This window comes from Tenrec ecaudatus, chromosome 7 (assembly GCF_050624435.1).
Source record: "Tenrec ecaudatus isolate mTenEca1 chromosome 7, mTenEca1.hap1, whole genome shotgun sequence".
NCBI lineage: Eukaryota > Metazoa > Chordata > Mammalia > Afrosoricida > Tenrecidae > Tenrec > Tenrec ecaudatus.
In genome coordinates this window covers 98,604,129-98,624,336 of record NC_134536.1, presented here as the reverse complement: position 1 = coordinate 98,624,336, position 20,208 = coordinate 98,604,129, and the positions used below count along the sequence as shown (strand labels likewise).

The 20,208-nt window shown below is 44.5% G+C and overlaps 1 protein-coding gene across 6 annotated transcripts in view; it reads right to left on the bottom strand.

Moving 5' to 3' along the window:
• Positions 1-20,208, bottom strand: part of FILIP1 (filamin A interacting protein 1) — a 307,485-nt gene that overhangs the window by 70,073 nt on the left and 217,204 nt on the right. For all 6 annotated transcript variants that reach the window (XM_075554872.1, XM_075554874.1, XM_075554869.1 and 3 more), the window contains 2 exons: positions 16,181-16,354; positions 3,646-3,824 (listed from right to left, as the gene is read on the bottom strand). In XM_075554872.1, coding sequence (XP_075410987.1) covers positions 3,646-3,824; positions 16,181-16,354 — 353 coding nt within the window. The remainder of the gene's footprint in view (positions 1-3,645; positions 3,825-16,180; positions 16,355-20,208) is intronic.

The window sequence follows — 20,208 nt, the reverse complement described above, 5'->3', positions numbered from 1 at the left end:
CTTTCTGTTCCCCAAAAGAGGCTTTTCAGAGGTCGGGAAAGGGTGCAAACAAAGAAGCCAATACAGGGCTTAGCACCATTCACGGACTCCAGTTGGGCTCAGAAAGGCACTGCATTAGGAGCCGGCCTGGAGCCCAGCGGGAGGTGGCGCCTGGGCCTCGGGCCCCAAATGTGACCTGGAGGAGGGGACTGACCTGGAAGAGGGCAACCTGGCTCACAGGAGAGCATGGCTGGGGTCAGCTTCCTGCCAGCTCCCATAAGTAGATCTAATTATGACCGCTTACTTCAAAAAGAGGCTTTAACCCAAAGCAGACTTAGCCAGGGTCCTTTCCAAAGGGCAGCAGGAATCCAGGCAAGCATGACCTTAGAGAAAATCCTAAAGGCATCGCTGCACCGGGACCCCGCAAGCCAGTCACAGTGGACGCCTCAGATCACAGCGCCTCTCAGGGATGCTAACTGAAGTTATCAGGGTCTCAGGGGAGGGCGTTCAATTTAGCATCACTCTTTGCGGCGGTCAGGGTGTGCCCAAGAAGTGTGCACTGGTATTACTCGGGCATTATTGATCAGAGAAGAACACATCGACAGCGGAAAAAATTAAAACACTAAAGTGTAACCTTTTCGGCCCCAAATACCATGTTAAAACCTGAAAGCTGCCTGACACTTAAGTGAGAGTTCAAGGTCTCTTGAATTCTTATTTAAAACAGCAAGGTTGGGTTACAGGTCCTCGTGGTGATGCATCAAAGTACCAAATGTATCTTAAGATCATTCTCAAATGCTTGCTTTGTTTTTAAAATGCTTTTACATAGCACTTCGCTCAGGAGAGATTTTGGTTGTTGTGTTAATATAATCAAACAATTCAAAAAATGGACCTGGAGGTTAGAAATGCTCATCTAGAAGAGAACAACTTGAAGTCGGCAAACGCACACGTCCAGGATAGACGGTACATATCCGCAACAATAAGGCTCCCTCCTACTTTAATATTATTACAATCACAGAACACAAAAACCAGGGAAGCACGGAAAGAAGACATTGAAACTGTCGGGATAATTACTTTGGCATCTGCATCTCCGTAGTAAAACAATTCTATTAGAGAAATGGTGCCGCTCCGGCATTTAGTGTACGTGGGGAAATGTAGAAAGGCCAGCCTGATCTGATTCTAAATAATGCATTCACACAGATGCCCTTCAAAATGACTTGATTGTTAGAAGGTCATTATTGAGCAGGTTGCTCCTTTTTTCGCCTGACCTCTTTCAAACCCAAGACACTGAGGTAGGTAGCTATTGTGGGTACATGGAATTTATACTGCCCCTAGAACCTTGTTTGTAATATGGTAGTTTGAGATTGGGAAAACTCGGGAGAGATTAAAGAGATGGGGTTTATTCTCAGTGTTGATTAACTCAACATAGTAAATCAGCTCTTTGTTTGTTCAAACTCAAAGCTGCCAGACCTTAGCTCTAAGGAGCAGTACACAACGCCAAACACAATACGAGGTTGGAAGTGTGCTACATAGCACCCCAGCCAGGCTGTGCCGTTATCCTGTTTTCTCATGTCTTCTTCTCCAAGAGTTGTACAAAGATTCAGTAATCCGTAAACGTGACTAAAAGTGAAAAAGGCCTAACATGCTTTTATTTGTCCTTACTGTGATCGCTTTTCTGGTAAGTAGAGTTGGAGATTGGGAAAACTCAGAGAGACTGAGGAGATGGAGTGTGTAAAGTTTGTCTGGTAAGTAAACGAATCTGGGAAAACCAGATCTCTTCTGTGGTGGTGGAACAGAGTCAGCGATATCTATTCAGGATAGAGAAAGCTGTTTCAAGCGAGGTCAAGAAGGGGGAAGGCTGTTCCCAGTGGCCCTCAAAGTGCGGGACCTGAACACAGGCCGACAGGTTTGAGAACTCAAAGGATTAGACTTGACTGTCCGTTCAGGCACGCCCATTCAGCCAAGGGAAGGGAGCGAAGAGAGCAATCTGAAAGAAGATTCTTAAAAAGTTCAGGTAGTTTCAAAAGAGATCATGACAACATTTTTCAATATGAGGACTTTTTTCAAGTGTGGCATTCCCTGGGGAGAGAAAACAACCTACAAGGACCGATTCCATACAATGAGGTTGAATTTTTTTCACACTGAATTTGAAGAGTTATGTAACTTTTAGGAAGTTCCTATCATTACGGAATGTATACATGAAATATTAAAAATTCCGCCACTGGCTGAAGGAATAAATGGGGTTCATTTAAAATACTTAAGGTTCAGAATTTGCCTTCCAGAGTGAGCGGATCAACTCCCACAAGAAAAGCAGATTATGCCAACTTTCCCAGTCAAGTGGATGCTGACATCTGGCAACGCTGTAAGGGTCAGGGTAGAACCATGTTCCCCCGAGGGTGCAATGGTGGAGGTTTCAGAAGCAGATGCTAGGCCTCTGGGTGGCATCTTTCAGTTGCAGCATCGCTTGTTTGTGCCACCCACCCAGCCACCCCACTGCCATTCAGATGACTCTAACCCTCCGCCATCCTATAGTAAAACTGCTCCACAGGGTTTCGAGACAGTCAGGCTTAAGGGGAGCAGATAGACCCTTATCATTCGCCCACGGGAAGGCTGATGGGTCTGACATGAGACCACGTGGTTAGCAGCCCACTGCCTAGCCCATGGCACCCCCAGGCTCCTTTTGTGCCACCCAAAACAAAAGCCAAACTCACCACCATCAAGACAAGCTCGACCCATGACAACCCTATGGGACAGGGCAGAACTGGCCCCTGAGGCTTTCTGAGACTGTCACTCTGTACAGGAGGAGAAAGCCTCATCTTTCTCCTGCAAAGTGGCTTGTGGTTTTAAACTGCCGACTTTTCAGGGAGCAACCCAGCCCATAACCCTAAAACACCAGAGCTTCTAGTGTGTGCCACCCAAGGGATCCCTTACTTAGTAAAGAAGTAATTAAGAGAGCAGCTTTTGGGATATAGGTGGTTCGTTGATGATGAAGCGCCAGTAGCAATCAATCTCTAGCTTGATGGTTTTTGGTTGCAGCTGTGAGTGTCCGTCCATTTCACAGAGGGCCGTCCTCTTCCTCAGTGACCCTCCACTTTCCCAAGCATGATGTCCTCCTCTAGGGACTGGTCTCTGCTGATAACATGCCCAAGGTTTAGGAAACGGAATCTCACTGCCTTTGTTTTCTGGCTGTACCTCTTTTAATACAGACCATTTCTTATGGCAAAAAACAAAAAGCCCTCACTAACCCTGAGTCTATTCTGACTCATAGGGACCCTAAGGATAGATACAACTGCCCCTTTGGATTTCAAAGACATGATATCTTTACAGGAGCAGACAGCCTCACTGTTCTCCCTTGGAGCGCTGGTTTGAACCACTGGTCTTCAGTTAGCAGCTCAACATGTAGCCCACATCAACTGGGCTCCTTCTTCTGGTAACCCTTATAATTTCATTATTCTTTGCCAACACTATAATTAAAATGGGTCAATTCTTCGTCCATCTTCATTACTCATTATCCAGTGTTCATATGCATATCAGGGGACTGGCACAGGTGCATGGTGGTGTCACTGGACATTAGTGTCACTTATGGTGGTGGGAGGGGGAGACAGAGAAGAAAAGACTACAGGCATCCAGATGTGCTCCGGGGTGGAGGGTGGGGGGTGGGTTCCTTACCTCTCCCGCTCCTGCTCCAGTAGGTTGGTAAAGTCGTCGCTCTTGTTCATGTAGTCTGTGTGCTTGTGCCTCTCGCTCTCCAACTCACACACAGTGCGCCTGTGGCACTTCTCAGCCAGCAGCAGCTGCTCTAACATGCGCCGGTAGGTTTCTTTCTGTTTTTCCTCCAGTTTGTCCAGCTAAGTGAACACACATAGAAAGGAGCTTAATAGTTGATTTCATTTCCGTATTGATAGTTCCTTACATAACTCATGCTCCCTTTTTCCCTGTCAAACTCAAACCCCAAAGTTCAGGGGTTCTTAACCTCCGTGCTGTCAACATTCTGGATGAGGGAACTGTGGTGGGGAGCTGTCCTGTAGAACACTGTGTCTGGTGTGACCTGTCATTTTTCCCGACACCATCATTCTCTCCATGCTAACTGGTTTTGTAAACTATGCTGTGTTGACTTCTGTACTTTTTCTTCTATGAACACATGCATGGCCCCTTAAATCTTAGAACAAGCTGTTGTAGTGCTTTAATATGAGAGCACAAAGCCCTATACTCAAAAGAAAGCATCACTAACAAACTTCCTAATCTCAGAAAAATTGAGGTTCCAGCACGCTCACATACCAAGCTTCCCTTTGGGAGGTAATTGTCATCCTATCAGGCTTCATCTTTTTTAAGATAAGCAGTTATATGAATTTCTACAGAAAGAGGGGTTTTTAAATCATTTTATTGGGGACTCATACAACTCTTATCACAATCCATCCATAAATCAATTGTGTAAAGCACATTTGTACATTCATTGCCCTCACCATTCTCAAAACATTTGCTCTCCACTTAAGCCCCTGGCATCAGCTCCTCATTTTTCCCCTCCCTCCCCGCTCCCCACTCCCTCATGAACCATTGATAACTTATAAATTATTATTTTGTCATATCTTGCCCTGTCCAACGTCTCCCTTCACCCATTTTTCTGTTGTCCGTCTCCTACCCACCCTCCTTATAACCTCCCAGTATCGCCACTCACACCACTGGTTCTGAAGGGAATCATCTGCCCTGGATTTCCTGTGTTTCCAGTTCCTATCTGTACCAGGGTACATCTTCTATTCTAGCCAGATTTGTAATGTAGAATTGGGATCATGATAGTGGGGGAGGAGGAAGCATTTAGGAACTAGAGGAAAGTTGTACGTTTCATCGTTGCTACATCACACCCTGACTGGCTCCTCCCCTCTCTGAGACCCCTCTGTAAGGGGATGTCCAGTGGCCTACAAATGGGCTTTGGGTCTCCACTCCACACTCCGCCTCTCATTCACTATGATAAGATTTTTTTGTTCTGATGATGCCTGATACTTGATCCCTTTGGCACCTCGTGATCACACAGGCTGGTGTGCTTCTTCCATGTGGGCTTTGTTGCTTCTGAGCTAGATGGCCGCTTGTTTACCTTCAAGCCTTTAAGACCCCAGATGCTATATCTTTTGATAGCCGGGCACCATCAGCTTTCTTCACCACATTTACTTATTTACCCTCTTTGTCTTCAGGGATTGTGTCGGGAAGGTGAGCATCATAGAATGCCAATTTAATAGAAGAAAGTATTCTTGTATTGAGGGAGTACTTGAGTGGAGGTCCAATGTCCTTCTGCTACCTTAATACTAACCCTATATATATATGCGCATAGCTCTCTTTCCCCATCCTCATATATAAATATATTTGCATATGTACATGCTTTTATTTAGACCTCTATAAATGCCCTTTGGCTCCTAGCTCTTTCCGATCCTTTTACTTTCCCCTTGTCCCACTATCATACTCAGTCTTCATTTGGATTTCAGTAATTTCTCTTGGTTACATTACCCTTGATCACATCCTACCAGGCCTCCTACATCCTCCTCACCACCAAATTGGATCACTTGTTGTTCCCTTGTCCCTGGGTTTGTTAACACCACTTCCTTTCCCCCCAATTCCCCTCTCCCATGTCCCCCCCAGAGTTGTCGGTCCCGTTGTTTTCTCCTCCAGATTGTTCATCCAGCCTATCTTACTTAGACAGACCTGAAGAGATAATAACATGCACAAAAGCAAGACAGAGCAAAACCAAGCAGGAATATACAAAACAGCAAAAACAAACCAATGACAAACAAAACAAAACACAACAGGAAAGAAAAGCTTGTAGTTAGTTCAAGGATTGTTTGTTGGCCTTTAGGACTGTTTTCCAGTCCTGTCTGTTGGGGCACCACACCCTGGCCCTAAAGTCCACCTTCAGCATTCCCTGGGGACCTCGCTGCTCTGTTCCCTTTTTGTTCTGTTGCACCCCCTAGTGTTTTGCCTCGGTGTGGCGGGATCAGATCGGGCGCAATTCCCACTGTGTCTCCCATGTTGTCCCTTCTACAGAAAGGTTTTGAAGAACACACAGGTCCCTTATTCCAAGAGCTACTAAATATAGTAAGAGCACATTTTTCCAAGAATCTTTAAACTTTTACAGGTTTTTTTGTAACCCCCTCTCTCTGGCTGGGCTATAAGACTTCAAAGGACACATATCTTGATTGTTTTTTAACCCCCAGTACCAAGCCCAGTGCCTGGTAAAAAGTTGGTGATTAGTAAATGTTGGTTAATTTGGACAGAGACTTAAAATGTTGACTTAAAAAACAAAACAAAAACAGTTTCCATCAACTCATTTTTAATGAATGGCAGTCCTGTTGCCATGCTCTGCTCCATAGGATTTTCCTGCCTAAGCTCTTTCAGAAGCAGGTCATTAGGCCTTCTTCCAGGGCCTTCTGGGTGGGTCTGAACTGCCAACCTTTCATTCAGTAGACCAGTACTAGACTGTTTGCTTTACCAGGGCCTCCTACACATCCACAGTTCCCTCCAGTACTCAGTGCTCTATGACTCATTATCCTATTCTCCCCCTTCAAGCTCCAGCTCAGGGTTTCTTAACTGCAGCATGATTGACATTTGAGACCAGGGAATTCCTGTGCTGATGGTATTGCAGGCTGGTTAGTTGCACCCCCGGCCTCTACCCACTATATGAGGGGGTACCAAAAACTCCAGAAATATTTTTTAATTATATATTTAATTTTTTTTTTACAAAACAACCTTATCACCTTCAAAGTGCTCTCTATTACAGTTAATACCTTTGTCAATCTGTGATTCCATTCTTGGAAACATGTTTCAAACTCATCTATTGGAATCCTGACAGGCCTTCCCTCATTTTTTCTTCATCTCTTCTATGTCATCAAAGCGCTGTCCTTTCCTGTTCCTCTTCATTTGCAGAGACAAAAAGAAGTTGCACAGAGCGAGGTCAAGTAAATAAGGTCCATGGAGCTAGAGAGGCATGCTGGTTTTTGCCCCAAACTGGCATACTGAGATGGCTGTGTGAGTAGGTGCATTGTCATGGTGGCAAAACCAGTCCCCCCATCTGCCACAAATCAGGCCTTTTTTGTTAGCACACTGTTATGCAATCTTTTCAGAAAGTTTGATTAACCGTCTGACCTGGTAGAACAAACTCCAAATGCACTAGGGTTGACATTTTCATTCTTTTGGGAAGTTGACAAATGTCCAGAATGAGGTTTGTCATCAACTGACATTTCACCTTCTTTGAAATGAGAAAACCACTCACACACTTGAGTTTTTTTCCCATAAAACTGTCTTTGTAAGCTGTGTTCAACATCACAACAGTTTCTGCGGCATTTTTCTTGAGCAGAAAACAAAATTTCACACTGCATAATGTTCTCTTAAATTGGTCTTCACAAAAACAAGGTTCCTGTGAAAACTGTGTTCACAAAAAAGAAAAAAAATTCACTGTGACCTTCCTAGGCGATGCCACGGGGTGCACTAACTCAGAGCAAGTTGCTTGATGCTCCCCTAGCGGGAAACATGCGTACTACAATAGCTCTGTCCAGCAGAGCATTTTTCTACTTTTGTGGGGGTAGGGTACCCCCTCACATTCTAGTAGCACTCCCCCAGTTGTGGCAATCAAAGTTTTCCCTGCAGAAACCCATTATCATCAACTTGATTCAGACGTGTGGTGGCCCTGCAGGGCAGGGTAGAACTGCTCCATAGGGTCTCCAAGGCTGTAAATCTTTTCAGAAGCAGACGGCCTCATCTTTCTCCCGTGGGGCACCAGGTGTTACACCACCAGGGCTCCTAGAAATTGCCAAATGTTTCAGGAGGGGAAAATTCTCCCTTAGTTGGAAATCACTACTCAAATTAAAACAGACATACTTAAAACCCATCCTTAACCCCACAACGGTTCTGTGAATCCCAATGGCTAGCTCACAGATGACAGCACACCAAAATTCAGGAATCATTTTTCCCTTCTTTTGATCCTTCCTACTTGACATCAAGTTGGACTCTCCTCTCTTGTAGAAGTATTTGGAAGAACATCGTCTACTGGTTTCCTCATAATATACCGTAGTGCTCCTCAAGGAAGGCGAGGTGGCTTATCTGCTGCTTAGAGGTGAGACGAGGGACCAACCATAGGCAGCTCTGCATCTTCATTTCTTGCGTTGTATTAAGCCTGCTCACTGCGCTCTGGATACCCAAACGATCTCATCGATGTGTTTCTCCAATGTCCCGAACTAGAGTGGAAGTAATAGAAAGTCCAGTGGTGGTCATTCCCCCATCTATCACAAGAAATATTTTCAGTATTTGAAATGTATCTGTCGGACTCCTACTGTTACCCTTCAACCCATTCAAGAAACTGGAGAGGAAGGTAGACATATTATTAACTGTGTGGTTCACTGAGCAACCCAAAGAGATACTGCGCAGGCATGGGAAGCACAGAGCAGCACACTGGGATAGCAAGTCTGCTGGTGCAGCCTGGAAACCCTGGGAGGTGGAAAGGGTTAGCATGCTTGGCTGCTAACTGAAAGTTCAAGACCACTCAGAGGTGCCTCACAAGAAAAGCCTGGTGATCTACTTCAGAAAACAAGCCATTGGACCTTGGGTAGAGTAGGAGAAAACTGTGGAACAAAATTCTAAATTAGTAGGCTGCCGAGTCTCATAGAGACTGGTAGAAGCCTGAGCCTATGATCCGTAGCCACTCTTCAGCCTGGAAATGAACTTACTCCTATGGCTCAGCTTCGAGCTCACGGACAGACAGGCCTGTACTCCATGTGAATGAGCACACAGGGGAGCAGCACACACCTAAGAACAGTGGTTCTCAACCTGTGGGTCGCGAACCCTTTGGGGGCAAGCGACCTTTTCACAGTCCTTGAATCAGGGTCGCTTGATTCATAACAGTAGCCAAATTATAGTTATGAAGTAGCAACAAAAATAATTTTATGGTTGAGGGGTCACCCCAACATGAAGAACTATATTAAAGGGTCACAGCATTAGGAAGGTTTGAGAATCACTGCCTTAGATCAGTCATATGAGATCCAAAGGACAGCGTTTGTCCAGGAAAAAAAGCTTAAAAAGCTGGAAAGAATAGGAGAAAAGAATGAAATAGTAAACACCGGGAGGAGAAGAGAGAATGCTGTTGTATTGTGGGGATTGCCACCAATGCCCAAAACAAAATGTGTTGTGAGTTATGAAATGGAAAACCAATTTGCTCGGTAAACCCTCACCCAAATCACAAGGAAACATTTAAAAAGGAAGAAAGAAAACCCAGTGGAACATGGGTCTAGTCTGAGAAAGTTGGGATTGCCTTGAGTCAGTCAACTGGCTCAACTAGAAAACCTAGGCAGGAGGGAGGAGGCAGGCCCTCCGTAAGTTCTGCCCATGTGAACCTTTGAGATTGGTTGCTTGCAGTCGTCACAGTTCTGGGCCGGGGCCAGTGGAATCATTTGCGAGAGTCTCTGTGGACAGTACTTGCCTCGCCTACAGTAGGACGGCTTGCCCAACAATGATTACGTTCTCGGAAAAAACAATGATTCCTTTCCTCTCTTAACACACCGCTGCCAAAGTGTGTGTGTAGCTGTTTCACTGGTGTGCGCAGTGCCTTTCTCAGCAGCACTGCAGGCCCAGATTTTACACTGCAGACGCTCTGGTAGCACGCAAATCCCACAGCTCTCCTGTGGGAGAAAGATGTGGCGGGCTGTTTCTATAAAGATTGTGGTCTTGCAAACCCAATGAGGTAGTTCAACTCTGCCCTGTAGGGTTGCTATGAGTCAGAACTGGCTTGATGGCAATGAGTGTTGGGCTTCGATAAAGCACTTGTGTGTCAGGATCTGGCATTTAGCGTTAAATTCTGGGGATAAGAATGAGCATTGGTAGCATTCGACTGCTGTGGCAGATGCTGTTTCCCAGTACAGGGTTTTGTTTGGAATTGGATCAAGTTCCAAGGACAGGAATGAGGTTGGGCTACCGCTTGGATTGACGTGGCTTGTTCAGAGGTACCCAATACCACCTCCGATCACTATGGGACCTGTAGATCCATTAATCACATACACTGTGTCCATGGCTTCTGGTTTTTAAGATCCAAGCTGTGACCTCAGCCACAGAGGAACGGTGGTTTTCTTAATAAATAATGAAAGTGGAATAGGGCCCTGGTTACTGTGGAAATATAGCTTCCACTTGGACTGAGGTGCAAGGAAATTTGAATGAGATCATCCTAAGACCAAAGGCCAAAGTTTTACTAAGGAAAAAGCATACCTGGAAGCCCGAACGCCTTATTCTAGCAGACGGAGTCGGTGGAGAAGGAATGCAAGTACTTAAGGGGAGAAAGTTCAGAATGCTTTAGATAAAAGGGCCATAATTCAGGAAACGATTTTATGCTTGCCACAGAGGGTTAACTGCAGACAGGAAGGGAAACATCTACCGTATATACTCGAGTATAAGCCGAGTTTCTCGGTGCATTTTTTAATGCACTTTTGTGGTAAAATGAGGTGCCTTAGCTGATATTTGGGCCCTACTTATTGGACATGAAGTCTTTAAGCCCAAACTGGATTTTTCTGCAAGGGCAGTGTTCACAGTGCTCTGAAAGATAAGAAGGCAGGTGTTTTAGTCACTGTTAAATCAAAAGGAGAAGAAGTGACATGAGAGTGCACGCAAGAGTACAGTGTCCTCCACAGACAAAGAGGGAAACAATTGAAGAGAAGGGTGTCAAACTGCAGACAGCCCATCATCAGATCAATGGAGGCCCCCCTCTCTCTTTTTTAAATCGTTTTATTCGTGGCTCATACAACTCCTATCACAATTCATACATACATCAATTGTGTAAAGTACATCTGTACATTCATTGCCTGTGGGGGGAGGCCAGATGCTCAGACATTCTCCCAGAGCGTTATCAGTTGCCAGACTATATGGCAGGCCCCACTCCCTGCTGTTAAACTCAATGGATGCCTGCAGACATCTATTTGGTTCCAGAAGGTGGGGTTTACACCCTACTGGCAATAGTTCTATGGAGATCTAGGGAATAGGTCAAAGTTAAGCCGCCATCCTAAACCTAGGATCTGCCCATCTTGTCACACGTATAACCCCAATCCCTCCCCTTCCTATTGCGTGTATGTCCCTAGACCACCCCCCTCTAATTACTGTATTACCTATAGGACAGCCCCTTCCAGTGACGTATGTCCTCACCTGTAATTATGGGGCTTGCACATCTAATAGGCTAGCATTAGATCTCTCTCTCTCCCTCCACGTGGACCATCTAGTGGGGCAGAGGTGAGCATGCTACCATGAATCGTCGTTGTCTGACTCCATTTACTGCAGTACTTCACTTCTATCTCTCATGCTCTCTATGACTTTACTATGATCTACACTTATCGCTGTACAATTGCCCCTATCAGAACCGTAATGATGTGTTAGGGGCTGGCTTCCCCTGACTATTGCCCTCATCATTCTCCAAACATTTGCTCTCCACTTAAGCCCCTGGCATCAGCTCCTCATTTTCCCCTCCCTCTTTCCCCCTCCCTCATGAACCCTTGATAATTTATAAATTATTATTTTGTCATATCTTGCCCTGTCTGATGTCTCACTTCACCCACTTTTCTGTTGTCCACCCCCAGGGAGGAGGTCACATGGAGAGCCTTGTAATTGGTTCCCCCTTTCCAAGCTACCCTCCCTCTACCCTCCCAGTATCACCAACTCACACCACTGGTCCTGAAGAGAATCATCTCCTCTGGATTCCCTGTGTTTCTAGTTCCTATCTGTACCAGACACATCTTCTGTTCTAGCCAGATTTATAAGGTAGAATTGGGATCATGATAGTGGGGGAGGAGGAAGCATTTAGGAATTAGAGGAAAGTTGTATGTTTCATCGTTGCTACATCACACCCTGACTGGCTCATCTCCTCCCCAGGACCCTTCTGTAAGGGGATGTCCAGTGGCCTACAAATGGGCTTTGGGTCTCCACTCTACACTCCCCCTCTCATTCACTATGATAAGAATTTTTGTTCTGATGATGCTTGATACTTGATCCCTTTGACACCTTGTGATCACACAGGCTGGTGTGCTTCTTCCATGTGGGCTTCGTTGCTTCTGAGCTAGATGGCCGCTTGTTTACCTTCAAGCCTTTCAGACCCCAGACGCTATATCTTTTGATAGCCAACACCATGATTTTTCTTCACCACATTTGTTTATTCACCCGCTTTGTCTTCAGGGATTGTGTCGGGAAGGTGAGCATCATAGAATGCCAATTTAATAGAAGAAAGTATTTTTGCATTGAGGGAGTACTTGAGTGGAGGCCCATGTTTTTCTGCTACCTTAATACTAAACCTATAAATATATGCACATAGATCTATTTCCCCATCCCCATATATAAATATATTTGCATATGTACATGTGTTTATTTAGACCTCTATAAATGCCTTTTGGGAGGCCCCTCTCTTAAAGACTGCAACTGCTATTCAAGGTACTTGAAGAACATGTGGGTAGATTTAAGAACTAAAATAAATAAATACAATTTTAAGGTAGTCTCTGCATGATGGAGTGAGTTTTAGATTGTCAGCCATTATTGCCTGTGCCTCGAGCGAACAAGCTTACAAGACTGGGTGATGCGGGATTTGAAAGAAAGATGAGAGGCACAAATGGGGATTTAAGCAAGGCAATAGTAAGTCCAATCCAAACATGAGTGTGTGTGATGGGGAAAGGCCTAGTAGTGAGGATTATTACCCATCCCAGGAAGATGAAAGTAGATAAAATTTGAATTGGACAAAGGATGCTCTTAGCAGACTCAGAATGACTTGATTTTTGTTTCTCTCACCGATGGACACCCCACAATATAAACGATGGAAGCTAATACAGTATCGGGGGAATGTCTGGATACGAAAACATAAGAGAAATAAAGCAAACAAACAAAAGTTTTAAAAGTCATAAAACAGTGATAGAGTGAAAAGGAGGACCCATTTAAAAACCTGGTCAGATTGTAAGAAATTCTCACTTGAACCCTCCTAATGCATCAAATACACAGGACTGGGCAGTTTTCCTTCTGAACTGACTCGACTTCACTTAACAACCACATCCATGACACAGAAGAGGTTGTGTCCCTACAGAATGAAAACACACACTCCCAGTCACTGTCATCCAGTTTTCCATGACCCAGACACTGTTGTAGGATGGAGTGGAACTGCCTGTTTGAGTTTCCAAGGCTGTAAACCTTTACAGGAGCAGAAGGCGTCATCATTCTCCCACTGAGCAACTAATGGGTTTGATCTGCTGGCATTGCAATTAGCAGCCAAGGCATAACGCACCGCACCACCAGAGCGCCTCAATGCACTCCAACCAAAGCCAAGCCTGCTGCCATCGAGTCAGAGCTGACTCAAAGCAGTCCCTGTGGGTTTCCAAGGCTATAATTGTTTCCAGGAATAGAAAGCCCAGTCTTTCTCCCCCAGAGCTGCTAGTGGTTTCGAACTTCCGGCCATGCAGATCACAGCCCAATGAGTAACCACTACACTACTAGGACTCCTCCTTAATATACTGGGAGAGCTAAATTTGAGGAAGAGTAGCACTTGACAACAGCAGGCTCCCTGATTGGATCCAAGGCACACAGAGTTCAATATTCCGGGTGAAACAAATGGGGCAATAGGAAAAATCACTAGGGTTTCCTAGGCCTGAGCAAGGGTGTAGAAAAAATTGATCACGGGGATATTAAAGGGACAAAGAGGCAAGTATAGTATATCTATCAAGACTTCCCATTCCCACTTCCAGGAAGTTGATTCTGACATCTTCTGACTCTATAGGACAGAGTAGAACTGTTCTATAGGGTTTTCAAGGTTATAAATCTTTATGGAAATAGACTGTGTCACTTTTCTCAAGTAGAGAATCTGGTATATTTGAACCACCAACTTTCAGTTACCAGGCTAATGCTTACCCTACCGTACCACTAGGGCATAAGACATAGGTATGAAGAATATCATCAATGCAAAGGCCTAAATTTTGCAAACAAGGAGCGAGATTTCCAATGCTGTTCACTAAAGGCAGGGATAGTATATGTAAACAGAATTCTCCTCTCAACCTAAAAACCAACCCAAAGTAAACCACTGTCCTGGAGTAGATGCTAATGGAAAGCAACCCCACGGCACAGAGTAGAACTGTGCCACTGGATCTCCAAACCTACGATCTTTGCAGAAGCGCACTGCTACATCTTTCCCCCAGATTGGAAAAGGTTAGCAGCCAAACGCTTAACCACTGTGCTATCAAGGCCACTCCACCCAACCTAGCTCCCCATTTCTCCTGGCCACTGCTTGATGGGAAGCTCCTCAAAGCGATGGGAAGGTTAGGGTTAGCAGACCGACTGCAATGCTGGCTGGTCTTTGGGAAGAGTCACATGTGTCTGGACCGACTCTAAGTCTTGAGATCAAAATGTTGTACGTTTTCTTTTAAAGTTGAGTATGAGGGTAGTAGTATGATCAGTGCATGTGTTCTTTTTTTTAAACAGCGTTTTAATTTAATTTTATTCTTTATTTCTTGTTTGTCAGTTTTAACAGATAATTCACATATCATATAATTCAATAGATCAATATCATCAAGAAGAATCGTGCAGTAATCACCACAATCAGTGTTCAGTACGTGTTTTAAGAATTGACTCAAACTTCACTTTGATACAAGAAGTCAATTATGGGAAATGGACACAATTCAGCCTGAGATTCGAGTAGAAATTTTGACTTGATAACACTGGCTTTGAGGAATCTTAATGGCATAGTGGTTTATATGTTGGATTGTTAATCACAAGATCAGCAGTTCAACTCCACTCGCTGTTCCTGAGGAGAGAGACGAGGCTTTCTGCTCCCATGAAGGTTTACAGTGTCAAAAACCTACAGGGGCAGTTCTACTCAGTTGCAATTAGTCAGAATCAATTTGATGGTGAGTCTCTGTATGCTGCTGTTGGTGGTTGTTGCTGAGCCAATTCTGACCCCAGGTGATGCCATTCATGCAGGGTCTTCAAGCCTGTGACCTTTTGGCATCAGATGGCCAGGCCTCGGTCTCCGATACACCTGTGACTGAGTGAGAACCTTCAAACTTTTGACTAGTTGTCCAGCGCTTCACTGTTATGCCACGGACATAGACTGTTACGTTTCTTTTACTCGGTAAATTCCTCTAAGTTTGGAGCTAATTAAGGGAATGAGCAACCATTACCCTCAAATCCCAGCCATTACTAATTTTGAGCGCTATTGTTGAGTACCGAGGATGTAGAAGCCCTGCTACACCTGCCCCTCCCTGGGAGGAAGATGAGGCAGTCTGCTTCCACAAAGACTGTCTACTTCTGAAACCATACGGAGCCATTCTACTCTGTCCTATTACATCGCTGTGTCCAAATCTGCTGGATGGCAATAGGTTTGATTTGGCTACTTAGCATATGTCAAGAACTATGCTAAGAGTGTTAAAGGCTTGCTTCATTAACTTTCACAACTCTGTTACCCTCACCTCTTCCATAAGGAAACTGAGGCTGACAGAGACTAAGTGACCTGTCCAAAGCCATCGGAGGGATAGAAAGGTGGTTGCTGGACCCCGCCAGGTGGCAGCAAGGACAGTGCTGCTTCCCCTTGGTGCTTCCTTTCCTGTCAGCCTCCTTCCATGGGAGAAAGGATTACAACAAAGCTCCCCTTTACCTTTGTTGCCAACAGTGGAAAAATATGTCACCAGTAATCAATAGATTGGGAATACTCCCCCAAAGCAGATCTTCACCCTGAGATCCATCACACTGAGCTACTGCAAAGGCTTGGCATAATTAAATATTAAATTTGTATTAAGGTGCTTCAGGCTTGCCATTTTCATGTTGTTTAGAACCATAAATATCAATCATAGAACCTACTTAATTTGGGATTAACAATTCAAATAATAATCCCCACACCTCAAGGCTGGAACAGAAAAGTCCTTCCAAGTTTTTACCCACATCATGTCAGAAAAGAACAGGGATAGCCCACTGCAGACCGTGCAATTAGGACGTCGGAATCATCGAGAGAAATCCAGTCTAGCTTTTAAATGTGGAAAAGGTCTTCTAAAGTGCTTATAATTGAAACCTACTCAGTACCATCTATGGAGTATTAATATTTAATCTACATTAGTATATCATTGAAATGTTGGCCTTTCAACATAAGATAAAGTATGCAAAATGGAAGCTTTAAAGATTACCATATCACCCTGCAGGCCCCTTCTAGGGCGATTGCTGGGTTTGCTTTGGTTACCTCGGAGATGGGCTTCTCATAGACATCTTCTCCGATGGACTTCTCCTGGGCAAGAATGGCGTCCCTGTGCAGCACCCGGAGCACTTTCTCTGGCTCCGCAGACCCGTAATGAGCCTCCAGGACCTCCGGCTTGGTTTTCTCCGTCTTCAGCATGTGGATCACATCTTCTCTGGCCTGAGGGAGAAAGGGAAAGGAGGTCAGAAGGGTGACAACACCGATCACACACCAGGCTCCAAAATCAATCCAGAGCTTATAGAACGCATCCCTGGCTCTTCAGGACTATTGGCAAATGCATTAGCGCTCTTGTTCTGATTTTTTAGCAAAAGCAGATTGGCAAGCAGATACTTTGCATCGGGTTGCTAGGAAGCCAGCAAGCAGAAAGAGAGTGTGCTAATATTAACTACCCAGACATGGCATCATCCAAGCAGCAATAATATAAGAGGGGGGCAAGAGCTAGCGCTGAGATTCTGACCCTGTTTTGATGCATTATAGGGCAGCCTATTTATGCCGGCCCGGGGGTCTTCAATAAGCACTGCTCTCCCCACGCAGCTCAGTGGCTTCACTGGGATGAGTGCCACCCAGCTTGGCAAGTCATGGTGAAACTCTCTCCCCCAACAGCCCATGAACCTCCTCCTGTACCAGACCACACAGAATACTCCGTACGGTTTATTGTCGATTTTAATCATAGAATAATAATGACCCATATGGCTGTGAATCGCTCAAGGTAATATTTCCTAGACGGTATGAAATGCTAATCATAACCTTGTTGTGTTACATCTTCCTGCACTGAGCTACGTGACTAGAACGCTCAGAGGATCCGAGCAGAAACCTTTGGTTTTCCTCCTTTTCCTTTAATGACCACTTCCTTCTCAGAGAAGCTGTTGATAGACTAATTACCACGATTGCTAATGAACACAATGTTGTAGTTAAAACACCCGGACATTCAGCAAGAGTATCGATTATAAAAACACCAACAGCGGCCAATAAAAATGTAAAAAAATAAAACAACACACCCACACGAAACACCAACAGCAGCAAGAACAGCAGCGTGTGCTTGCAGCACAAGCACTGACACCTCGCGCCTCAGGAGTCCTTGTAATTGGGCAATAACGGGGCTCTGGGTGCGTTAGAAGTTCAAACTGTAAATTAGCATGTGCATTCGTCTTGTAGGTGCACGCTGAGCTGAAAAACATGTGTGTTGCTGTAGCTAACTCTAGTGAGATATATATAAAGTAATGCATTTCTGCTGAAACTGTGTACAAAAGTCTCACAGACATTCATTTTGGTGTTAGCCCCAACAGCGTGTCATCCAGTGCAGGCTGCACTCCCCACAAACCCCCGCCCCCCATTGTGAAGCCTCTGATTCTAGATATGACTCCACCTAGAATTCACAAAAATAGCCTTTACTGGTGATTTCGTGTTTCCCAGCAAGGAATTGATTTTGCACAGAAATGTGAGTATAGGAACTCATGTAATGCTGCACTATTTCCATCGACTGCAGAGAGTTTTGGGGACAATTCCATTAATTTTCAGCTGTATCTCTCCACAAACTTTTTGACGCTCCTTCATATTCACAATGAAGATAGTTTCTCAACAGCCAAACTGCCAGCTAGATGAGCCAGGATGGTCAGACCAGCATTGGTCTTTTGTGTGATTTTTGGTAGCAAAACTTTAGCATCTCTCTGAAAGTCTCAAAACACCCCGTCATCGACGGGCAGCAGAGAAGTGGGTGAAGGGAGACGCCGAACAGGGCAAGATACAACAAAATAATAATTTATAAATTATCAAGGGCTCATGAGGGAGAGAAGAGCTGGGAGGGAGGGAAAAAATGAGGACAGATGCCAGGGGCTTGGGTGGAGAGCAAGCGTTTTGAGAATGATGAGGGCAATGAATGTACAGATGTGCTTTACACAATTGATGTATGTATGGATTGTGATAAGAGTTGTATGAGTCCCTAATAAAACGATTAAAAAACACACCCCATCATCATTGTAGGTTTTGTATCACACTGCCGATGGTCCCTATCAGATAGTGCAAATACATCTGCCTGTCTTTGGTGTGGGTGAGTAGTGATGAGATCTCTGGCTTGACGGAGCTGATAGATGCTGGAGGCACTCCCCTCTGGGCACACATTGGCACTATATTTTCAATCATGGCGTTGGGTATGAAATGCCCTGTCTTAGGGCGTGGGCCAGTTGTTCAATGAATAATGTGTCTGCCTACAGAATATTTGGACTTCATTTCCACTGTAGGACAAATTCGACGGGAATAAGAGTGGCAGAGTGACAATCATATAGAGTTGTCCTCTGTGTTATACTGATATGCTTGTGATGATAAACCTGGATTATTATCATGGAATTCTATGCCATTTAAGCCAATGATCCAAAGCCACTGTCTTTGAGCCCATTCCAATTCATAGCAACCCTACAAGACAGAGCAGAACCGCTCTCTAGGATTTCAGCGGCGGTCCATCTGTCTGGATGCTGACGTGACGGCCTCCTCTTTCTCCCCTGGAGAAACAGGGGAGTTTGAACCCCAAACTTCCAGCTAGCAGCTGCACCACCAGTGGTTAAACTTGTTCCATCTAAGCCAGTCAGCCACGAGTATTCACAATAAGATCATTATAAATGTTGTCTTTCTGGAGGCTTCTCCCTTGCGTTGCTCTTCCCTGGTCTCCCAATTAATCTAATTCCAGATGGCTCAATACTGACTTATTACAGGGACGTCAATGGATTGGAATTTGCATATTTTCCCTATGTTGTCTCTGCCACATATAGATGTGCTCATTCAAGAGAAAATGGAAAATATTAATCTTTGAAGATTTTAGTGGTTTAAAATGAGCCAACATGTTAAGAGTGAGAAAATGGTTGAAGGAGAGCCAATGCCTCTCAGTGCAGGGTGGACGAAGACAAGTGCAGAGGCAGAATCAGGCTGGCCCACACGGTGCCTCTGTGAACATTAGAAAAAGGTGCTCCCTTCATCCAGGATGCACAACCCTGATCCAGGGTGCAGCCTGGTTAGTGAGCCTAATGTGGGCTCTATTTCAATCTCTACTAATTGCCTTGGCCAGGTGTCCTCATGCAAGTACACATAGCAAACCTATGTTGAAGGAGCCTCAAGGGAAGAAGATTGTCATTTGTTTTCAGGAAGGAATATGTTTGCTGTTGCTGGCGGTGGTGGTTTTTAAATTTTAGTTTTTCTGTTTTTAATATGATTTTCAGTACATGAAATACAGGATAGATAAACCTATAGAGACAATAACTGTATTAATGACTTATTGTGGATACGGAAGGAGAGGTTTGAGGGAAACGGGGAACTTAATAATGAATACAAGAAGGAAGAAAATAAAAAAAAGGAAGAAAATATTCTAGAACTGATTGCAGTGATTATTAAACTACTCTTTTTATATGACTGAACTATGGACATGTGATATGTGAAGTAAATCTCAATAAAACAATTTAACAATTGATCGTGCAACATTATGTCATGCAACCTTCAGATTCATTTCTATCACCAATGCCATATTTTTCAACTACTGAACTTTCTTTGTTTCCATCTTTTACATTCCAACCACTAGTAGTTGTCAATAAACAATTATGTTTGATCAATTTCAGACTGTAAAAGTTGGTAGAATTCTTTAATTTCATCATTGATCTTACTGGCTGATGTGCAAATTTGAATAAGAGTTGTGATAGATTTTGTGTCCGTTTGGCTGGGTCAGTTTGGTAGCCGAGGCCTTCCTCCTGATATGATCTAATATAATGTACACAACTTCATGATGGGATCTGCTTTGAGCAGCCAAGCAATTATGGCAAGCTTAGGGTAAGTGCTACCCCCTTAATCAGATCACAGCACTGATTCAATGGAAGGAAGCTCCCCCAGGGGCAGTTCCATCAGCACAACTCCTCTATAAGGCAATACTGTAGGGAAGCCAGCTCACTTCTAATGGACCTGGAGCCTGCAGGTGGTTGGTCGACCTCTGATTCTCTCGACTTAAGCCAGTGACTTGCCATATTTCCTGCCAGTTC